Genomic DNA, 10,675 nt, shown 5'->3' on the forward strand with positions numbered 1-10,675 from the left:
ATATTTAATTTTACTTCGTTTCAATAGACGTTGTTAATTAAACAATTTTCGTGCTGTTTCTTGAAATAATTGTCAAGTTTGTAAAAAACTAATCGAATTTCATACTATTTTTTGACATGACGTGGAGATGCTCCTATTTCATTTAAATTTGGGTACACCGATGGAATTAATTGTTGGCCTTAGATTTTAATTTCAATCATCTGAATGCGTGATGTCTGGTCAAATCGTGCTCGGTTTTAGCGAGGCAACGGGTTAAAATCGGATTAGCAAATTTTCGGTTTATTCAAAGTTAACTTGATTGAGTCTGTAATTGAATTATTACCTGAGCGAGTGCCGGAACCCAGTTAAATGTCTTCTGAAATATGAATTCACAGCCGTTTGCACGTCGTCATTAAATACATTACATTCAGACGTGTTTATATTTTAAATCAAATTCATTTTTTTATAATTGTTTTGTAATTGATGTTTAAAATACTCAAATGTCAAAGGTCTTAATATGACATACGTCATTGCTCTACAGCATTCAAAAATGTCAATGATTTAATTCAAATAAGAATGCCGTTTAATTATTGTATTTGATCGTAAGAATTTTTTCCAATTAATAACTACAGTGGAACCTCGCTTAACGAGTTTAATCCGTTCCTAAATTTCCGGATATTTACTCGTATAGTGAAACGTATTCAAAAATGTGTACAAAACTTTTAAAAATGATGTAACAGGCGCGCAATCCGGTACTCGTTAAGCGAGTCATTTTTCGTACAATTTATTTTGCTCCTTAAGCGAAATGCTCGTTATGCGAGATGCTCGTTAAGCGAGGTTCAACTGTATTACAATATTTAACAATACCAATGAAATGAAGATATAGAAAGTATCGAAAGATTTAAATTTTACACATTTTAGTAGCTAGTTTCTAAAATGTGTTTTACTAGTAATAAATAACATCAAGTAATATTGAAATATATATTTATGTTTACGTTAATTGAGTGCTAACTACTACAAGAATAATGTATGAAACTCACTTATAACTGTTAAATTGACTTTAACATTCCTTGTTGGAGTTTGCTTGAAGTCGACGCGACAATTATAGACTCCTCCATCGGAGTCTTTGACGTTATCTAATGTCAATTTGGCAAGTTCCTCCTGGTATCGGAAAAAGGCTCTTCCACCTAACACCGCTTCGTCAGCCCAGTGCTTACCTTCCTCTGGTTTCTTGTCGCGGGCATCGAACCTGGAAAATCGTAAAAAAGGTCATATTACATGAGTAGAAAGAGGTTGGTCAATATGAAAGTAATGAGCTTTGTTATTAAACGCCACAGGAAATAGTTTAAAAAGACAGAAGTTGTAGTAGAGTAGACACGAATGCACTGTGGTCTGATTGAAATCGGAATGAAATAAATTGATAATAGTTGAAGTTATGCGCATTTATCTGATGGGGAAACGTTGGGGCACAAATCACGGAAATGTGTGAAAAGTTTCAATCTATGGTCGATGCTTTTGTTGGGCTTGATTGTATGTATGTATCGTGCGAGTCCATTATTCACGGCATTATCAAAAAGCTATCCATTCGGCGATGGAGCATTTCCAGGCGCGGAATTTATTTAATAATTCTGCTTTGGTTTGCGGCCGAACGAACCGTGCTGGATTTTTCTTGCAGACATCTCCGGGCTCATTGAAATGGAATAACATTATACGCCCAGACTACCCAGGTATTTCACTAGCTGCTCCCCGAGGGGAATCCGGTAGCTTATATATCAAGTTTTATGGATGGTTAAGTGACGATTTATTATCCACTCCTCTCCTGGATACAAAGCAATGCCACAGATTCCAATTTATATCCATGCTATTACACTCCAATCATAATTCTTTCGCATTATTACCAACCTCCTTACATACATACAATTTTCAATTTAACACGAGCAATCCAAATCATTTTATATAATATAAATGCTCAATTACAGCTAAAACTTATTTTGTCCAACATTTTGAGTTATTTTTAGGTATAGTAGAAATAATAGAAATAAATAGCAATAAATAGCAAATATTAAAAATATCCATTCTCAGTTTTGTAAAGTATTCTGTAAATATATATCATCTATAATTTCCGTTGTGTATTAAAAATTGCAAAAAATGCTAAATTTTTCATAGATTTTTTTTTTGTAAATAATTTTTGAATTAAATTGAATGATTTAATAGAATATTTTGTAATATATATATATATTACTTATAGATGTTTATAAAGCAATTTTCACATAAATTTATAAAGCGCAAGATTGCACTGTATATTGCAAGTTAACGAATGTAAAATAAAAGCTTGTAATCCATTTGCAAACAGTGAAAACAATTATTTCGCTTGTCTGCGAATTCGCAGTAGCATGTTAAAATGAATCGCAACATTTAATTTTTGTGTTCTTCATTAAGGATTTCTGCTTGTGCTAAAATAATGGAAACGTGCAAGTGCTGCTATTTCTGTGTATTTAGAAAATTTAAATGAAATACCATTGCATTCTTGAATACTAAATTAGATTAATTTTGATTAATATGTATAATATAATTAATTTATACATTAATAATATTAGTTTAAACAATATTTATAAAACTTTCAGAAATACATAAAATGAATTATTAAAGTGCTGATAAACTATTAAATCTGCAAGTTAATGTAAAATTTTAATAAAATAATAATTGAAATTTGCTTGTTCATATATATGACGTGTTTGAAAAGCGTTTTTATTTCGTGTTTTATATTTACAATTCGCATTAATTCGATCGCTCTCATCGTTCGATTTTTTTTTTTGGATAAACGTAAAGTGAAACACAATAAAAAGGTGAAACAAAAACTGCGTGCATTTGTCACAGCAGTTTGTGCCGTTGTATCTGTGTTCGTATTATCGAATTTACATGTGACAGTGGGATATCGCTGGTGTTCGATACAGTATATAGATTTGTAATGGGTTGTTCAATTTAATTGGCAAAGTTAACAGTGAGCATTTAGTCCCATTACGTCTGTACGTTGATACATTACCTGAGCGTAATTCAGATTTGCTTAGTACATGTGTTGCAGAGAATTCCGTGTACATTACGTGAACGATCAACGACGGAGAATATTAAGGATAAATTGATCAAATTCATTATGTATTTTAGAAAATTAATTCTTACTCGAATGTGGTGAATGCGCCGGGATATATTTTTTCATTTTTTTGTGTACTGCGACATTAATTATACTTATTTTTATAGATATATTCCATATTAAGAACTTTTATGCTGAAAATATGAATAGGTGTAAAGCGTAGATACTAATACATATGTGGTATGATAATGAAGTACTTGACTTCAATGCAGAATTAGCGTGAATTGCGTGCTCATATATGTTGCATAAGGAGATGTTCTCGCAGATGGCATACATTGTCATTGCACAAAGTAATTGATTAATTAAGACGGCTCCAAGTTGCAATTGCATAATTAACGTTGATTCACGTTTAGAAGATTGCAACTAATATATATATAGATGTGGCGGTGTATTGTGATGGAATACCATTCAATACCCTAATACCATCTATTAGTGTTTTATCACGATTCCATTGTTGCGTAATGGAAGTTTCGGATTACCAGGAATTGGTGTAAATAAACGAAATGTAGTTCGTTTAAGAATGCTGGTGATGAATGTGCCGTCGTAATGCGCTGGTATATTTGATGAAGATGAGAATGGAAGCGATGTTTGGAAATGAAAATAACAATTTTGCAAACCGTGCGTAAATATTAATTGAAATGGAATTTTTATTAGCGGATCCGCGGAAATACCGTTGTAGAAAATACCGTCGAGAGGATAATGCAATTACGGTACGATCGTGACGGGATGATTGGGTGGGTGAGGGATGAAGAATTTGAAGTGGGGTTTCACTACCGTAGCTTTTGTACTTACGAGTATATGGGTGATTTACGGGCCGTGCCATCCTTGTACCATATCACTATACTCATCTTGTCCCCGGGTAACGAAGGGGCGATGTCGCAGGGTAGTTTCGCCACGCCACCCTGTACGGCCTCGATCGAGTACACTGCACTAGCTGAAACAAAAACAATGCACGTTGTACTTGCACACCATCTAGATAATTGAAACAACCCCAACAAGCGACCGAAATAATTAGCGAACGACATCACACATCCACCACCCTCTCTAATCCTTTAATTCATCATCATATACGAACATACTCCCATATATGCTTATACAAACAGAGAGAGATGGAGAATGAAACAGTGAAGAAGAGTACGAACGACCCCTTTTCATGGAGAACGATAATACCTTCATCCTTGCATTTTTCATAATTACAATCAACTCTACTTTACTTTATCATTATTATAACATTATTTCATTGCAAATAAATTACAGATCGTTATGTATATACTTGAAGTTTAAAATATTAGTTTGTTTATATATTAAACATAAATTCTGTAACACGATAGCGCTCGTGTACATAAAAAAACAAGATATACCAATCTTCAGCCGGCTAGGGCGTGAGTCCGTGACGTGGGAAGGTTCAGGGCGCCACTTCCTTTTATAGAGAGGAAGAACTCTAACAACTGCTTCCAGATCAGCAACTTCTTCTCCGACGGTGGGCCTTAGCTCCTCTAGAGCACCAACACCGTCCTCTTGGAGATTACAAATATATCTATAATTTTTTCTCAAACTGGAGACCTCAACCGTCTTCTTTCGCGGTTCACTGCGGTCTCCCCGAATTTTTGGAAACATAGTTGCAACGTGGAGCGCACTTGCAGCGTTGTCTATTTTACCACGTTACAATTCATTAAATAAAATTAATCGGTGTCTTTATTTCTTTTTTTGTAAAAAAATCATTAAAACTTGAGAAACAATTGTTTGATTAATCCGTTTGCATATCAGTACGAATTGTATCTGGGATGTGCAAAATTATAATGGTTATTGGAGTGTCCGGATAGGTAACCAATATAATGAGTCTTCGCGTGGCTGGAACGTAATGATGCAAACTGATCGATTGGCTTTATTTTGATGATGAAAAAATGCTATTATACTCGATTTATAAAGTCACAATTAAATTAGCCTTAGTTGTGCAGAGTGAATAGAATCAGGTAATTGGTTGGAATTATTGGACTCTTATATATATAATTGTTTTGTGTGTTCTGTAGTATTGAATGGAATTGAATATATTAATATGTGTTGTGTGTATTAGAGTGAATTTGGTATCCAGATCATGTCCAAAACTATAAATTGCAATTTAGTGGGTAAAACTTCTCTCCATGTCTAAACTCCGGGATTGCATCTTTGTGTGCCGGGCGAAAGGAGATAATGTTAATGAATATAGTTGAGCATTTGCAGCACATCAGATATAGTTAAGGCATTCATAATAGGGCCGATACTAATTTGTGGAATCGAAGGCATACACTAGTATCTAATGTGTAGCGAAAACTGGCAGCAACGGGTCCTGGCATTCTGCCGAGACGATCCTAGAGTGGTTTCGTTATGGCCTCAGCCGATTTATAGCCCTGCGACTGAGGTCAAACGATGCATATCCATTTCCGCTCGCTGGGCTTGGGCCTAGGTCCGGGCATGGCCCTAGACTGGGCATTCACGACATGGACGTTGCACACTTATCGCCTCATTAAGCAAAACAGTTGTAGGAACCTTCCTTAAACACACTCATCGACCCACCACACGCTGAAACAAACAACCCCCACTTCCCTTCGCTTTCTTAATCCTCTTTTCCTCCTCTTTTTCAATGTATTTTTTGCGCTCCTCCGTCCTGGAATTAAGCTTAATTGAAAAACATTAAAGTCACATTTGCAATGCACTTGTTTCCAGCGCTTAGAGACCTAATGGTACGGCCTTGATTTATAGCTGCCTACACTTGGGCATTCGTCAATTGTTCCATTCATCAACATAAATTCTAATTACGACGCACAAAAAATGTCCCTTTATAAATTACCGGGGACATATTATCAGGTAATTAATGAGCCGCTTTGTCCAGCGCCTTCTTTTTCGGACCTCCGACGGATTTTCATCGATAATCCTTGTTAAGCAATAACAACATCAGTGACAGCGAGTCTGCAGTAATCCAACGAACGGAAATTAATCATGACCCCTGTGTAAACGCCCTTCCACTCCACCAGGTACACCGGTGCATCGAATATCGAAGCTGATGGACCAGAACGAGAATATGTGTGAATATAACTTATATTATCACAGCAGATCGCTTAAAATCAAATTAATTACTTAGAATGCCAATATATCACTAATAATAAGTAATCAATATTCCATTATCTTGACATTTTTAAAGATATAATCCAACACTTTTGGATCGTGCTGTACTAAAATGCTGCAATAAAAACATCCATCACCCGCCGTAGTCGTCACTGGTAGGTATGTATGTATGTGTTATATGAAGGGTTTCGAATTCACAGAGGCAGGGAGGGATGCAATCATCAGGATGAGGAAACACTCCTTTCTCTACCCTGAGTGCACTCATTAGATGCTGTCCCAGACACCACATCCTCACCCACTCATTCCAATACACTCACGAAGTGCACACCCTCCCCACAACTCGGCTTCGTCCTCTTCAAGCGTTCAAGTTTAAATTTATGTTGCTGCAAAAAAGTTCCATCATATTATCATCATTTCACCAACGCCTAATTATAAAAAATGCAGATTTAAGTGTAATGCTAATGCAGAAAAACCGGGCTTCCGAAATGATACCCATTTAATCCACACGGGATTGCCGGAAAACTTTGCAGTCCGAAATCTGTCACGTTCGCAATGAAATCTGTCCGCGTTTCGTTTTTTATGTCCCACTTTCGTTTGGTTTCAATTTGCACACCCACGCCCAATTGGAAACAATCACGAAAGTGTAACCGTAAAAACACATCAATTACGGAAAATTCAAAACGGATTAATAATTGATAGATAAAACAGGAATATATATCTAATAGCATATTTATAAATAAATATATGTTTCTGCAATGTTGGACTTTTTGAAGTTATAGTATTAGTATATACTATTTTCATTCTCGATACAATACATAAACGAATTTTTGAATACTTTGTAACGTAAAGATCATTAATTGTTATATCAGCATCTGCTCGCTATTATCCACTTCACACATCTCACAGTGAAGAGGCTTTCGCTATAAAGACATACTTTATCCTTCTTATACTGCCATACTTTTTTCCCCTTCCTAATCCATCCACCCGATGTGTTCGCATCTTATCTTAATCTCCTCCGTTTTCATCATGGCTATCATACTTATTATATTCCAAGTCACACTGAATAAGTAAATCAAACTGTCTTCTTTGCAAATGTATGTTAAGTAGAAAATACTAGGAATCGATTACTTATAAAATAAAGTACAATTAAGCTTGGGTAAATCAATACAAAATCGCCGCCAATTTTATACGTAATTATTTAATTCTAAATAATGTACGTCCATATTTGTAATATTAATGTAAATTATAAATTGCGGGCAATGTAATTAAAAAGTTGATTATGTATGATAATTGTGTTGGCATTTAATGCGCGCATTTAATTCGTAATTGTAATTATAGGAAAATGTTATATAGTTGCTCTTTTCTCTCCGTTTCTCTGGCTATATCAATTTGTATACTTTAAAAGTGTTCGTGATCTACCTAAATTATTGTTGCTAGTGTAGTTTTATTCAACATAATTAGGTTTTTCAGTTTTGTCGATTGTAAATCAAAAACGAATTTACATTACATTTAAAGTCAATTGAAATTATAAAGATTAATAAATAAATATCATATTTGCACAGATCATACATAAGCTTATGCTTCAACATTATATTCTAGAGTGAAAAGCAAAATTTAAAACATATTTATATTTTCATAGTAAATACAAATGTATATACACTATGTGATGCAAGAAGGAACATTCAGGATGATGCAGTTAGAAGCTTCCAAATATTTTTATATATATATATATAAAATTACAGAGTAAACTGACAGCTTTCACTCGAAAGAAAAGAGAATAATATGAGTGAGAGAGTGGTCTCTTGCAGCGTGTCTTCGTTAACTTCTTATCTATTCGCGATGTCTTTTGCACATTTGCCAATCTTGCCGCGAAGAATAACAATAAGAGAGGCGCACATTGGCATCGAGGGTGGGCGGATGTAGTCTTGGCGCCCCATGCGCCTTCTTTAATATGCACGGTCTGTCCGCTTTCGAGCTACGGCTCGAATCCTAAAACGGGAAAAGCTCGCGACTGAAAGTAGCAGCCAAGAGAACAAGACTTCCGGTAGAAGATTAAAAACATTTGCCTAGGCATTATCCTATCCGGAGGGAATATGCAAAGGCGCCGCACTACACGAAAGGACATCACACATTTATGCAAGGACGGAAGATTTATTCAATCCACTTCCTCCCAAAAATGAAATCTTCAAGATGCTTTTCATATTCTTTTCAATATACTTATCATAAGATAAATATTAGAAGATGCTTCAAATTTATATTATTCCTCAAAAACATTGTCCAATTAATATTATATTTCTCCAGTACCACCAATATTATTAAGTGTGTTATATTTTTTTCAATGTAATGATGACTATTTTATTAAATTATCGTATTAACAGTACTCAACGCAATCTAAAAAGTCTAGTAAATCAATATATAGATAAGTATTTCCGCAGTAATTACATTTTAATAATATTTATTTAAAATAAAGTGTATATTCAAAAATAATGTAAAACATTCATTTTTAATCATCACCTACGAATGTAATGATTGTTAAATGAACGATATTTAATTCGAAACACTTAACTGTAGAATCTCCACACGGAAATACTTTAAAAGACCTAGTAATCTAGATAACTTTAACTAGAAAAGGTCCTTTTCTCGCTTGCAAGATTCTTCCGCATGAAACATGGTGCGTTTTTTTTTCTTACTTTTTCTCCCTCTTAACCCTTCCGTACGGCATTTATAAAACTTAGTCAAAGGGTCCAGTTTTTCTCGTTGTGTGTGAGTTGGAGCTTTCAAAGCGACTTTCCAGTTCTGATTATGGGATAAGTTTAAATTGGCGCCGTGACAAAACCTTATAAGCAATTTAAGTTAATGCGTACACACGCATACACACAGAGAGAACATTTAATTAATTTCCCCATTCTGTTACAAAATATAATTAGAAAATCCGTTCATCGTAATAATTGAAATTATTCTGACGCTTCTATTGACACAAGGACCGTCAAACTAGAATATTCAAAATTATACAGATCTGTTATAATATTAATGTCATCAAATGAAATTAATATGAATACCTTTAAAAATGATTCATTTAGATGAAACTGTTTAAATATCTAATAATTTGATTGAGTTTTCAATATTTTCAACATAAAACCAATCCTTGAATAGAACATAATGTTAATAACAAAGTTTTGTAAGTAATAATCTCTCTTAATGATAATTCATAATAATGCATTTTGAAACTAACATCACATGAAATCGATTTAATTTTTAATAAATAATGTAAATGAGAAACGGTTTTCATTTTATTAAAATATGTTCTATATGAAATATATATGTGTATTATTGCATCTATTAATTAGTATGATTAATAATAAGCTTTCAAAGTAAGTGCTAATAAAATTGTAAATCCGTTTTGACAAATTATCGTTCCATTGAAATCATACATACATAATTGTATTAATTTAAATTTATAAAATAAAGCCGTCGAACGACGGCAAAATCAATGCATATTAATTATAATTGAAACATTTAATTCCAAGAGTATTGTTAAAGTTTGACAAAGTCTTGAGTGAGGCGAGCGCACACTAAATTATGCGATTTTCGATAACTTTTCGTATTAATTTTCGATCAAGCGGATTTGTATAATTCGATTGATTTTAATTTTAAATGAAACGACGAACCACCAGAGAATTTGCCTAAATTCGCTTTAAAAAAATATACGTCGCACAAAACTGCAGAAATATTCGAGATGATAATGTAAACTAGGTTTTTGATTAAGTGTGTTGAATAGTAATAAACTGACAAGTAATGAAATCTGTATTGGATTGCTGAAAATAATTTATTTACATTATTTATGTCTCACCGTAATGGAGCAAATATTCTTTTATGGATTAAGCAGTATTTCATTACGATTTTGGAAATCGGAATTTTGATATGTTTATAATAAAAAACTCTTCCAATGTCTGTTTGAATGGCTTTTAGTACGTTGGAACATGTTATGTATTAAAACTTATCAATTATTTGGTTATTTGCGGCACAGGAATGTAGGTAATGTAATTATTGATGGTAATTATTTTATTAAGTTTTTATTTCGTTTTTATATTTGATTACGAAATATTTTCGATTTCCTGCATATTAAAAAACTCTTTGTATCTTCTTTAAGCAAAAAAAAACACATTTACTTACTTTGGTATCTTGATACTTGAAATTCTTTATTTCTAAAACCAACCTGATTTAGGCTTTTCTATTATCGAAAACTTTTTCGATTTTCATTGGAAAGTGTCGGAATGTGTATGTGTGGATGGTGAGTTTTAGCTTAGAGGGTTATAGATCCGGAATGAGCGGCGGAAGCGGCAATAAATCGCTCAGAAATCGAAAATGTAATCGAAACAAATGGGTTCAATTACGTTGTCGGTGCGATTGTCGGTGTATGTGCTGTGTGTGTGTGTGTATCAGTTG

At 33.7% G+C, this 10,675-nt stretch overlaps 1 protein-coding gene across 1 annotated transcript; it reads right to left on the minus strand.

Annotated features, from left to right (window-relative positions):
* Window positions 1–1,019: 1,019 nt before the first annotated feature.
* LOC108557004 lies at window positions 1,020–4,779 on the minus strand (the record flags this gene model as incomplete). Its single annotated transcript, XM_017913371.1, has 3 exons — window positions 4,489–4,779; window positions 3,920–4,061; window positions 1,020–1,228 (listed from the first exon to the last, which is right to left on the minus strand). Coding segments are annotated over exons 1-3 (607 nt in total), but the record flags the coding sequence as incomplete, so codon positions are not given.
* Window positions 4,780–10,675: the final 5,896 nt, after the last annotated feature.

The sequence above is a fragment of the Nicrophorus vespilloides genome, unplaced genomic scaffold (assembly GCF_001412225.1).
Source record: "Nicrophorus vespilloides isolate i.1.1-1 unplaced genomic scaffold, Nicve_v1.0, whole genome shotgun sequence".
In the NCBI taxonomy this organism is placed as follows: Eukaryota; Metazoa; Arthropoda; class Insecta; order Coleoptera; family Silphidae; genus Nicrophorus; species Nicrophorus vespilloides.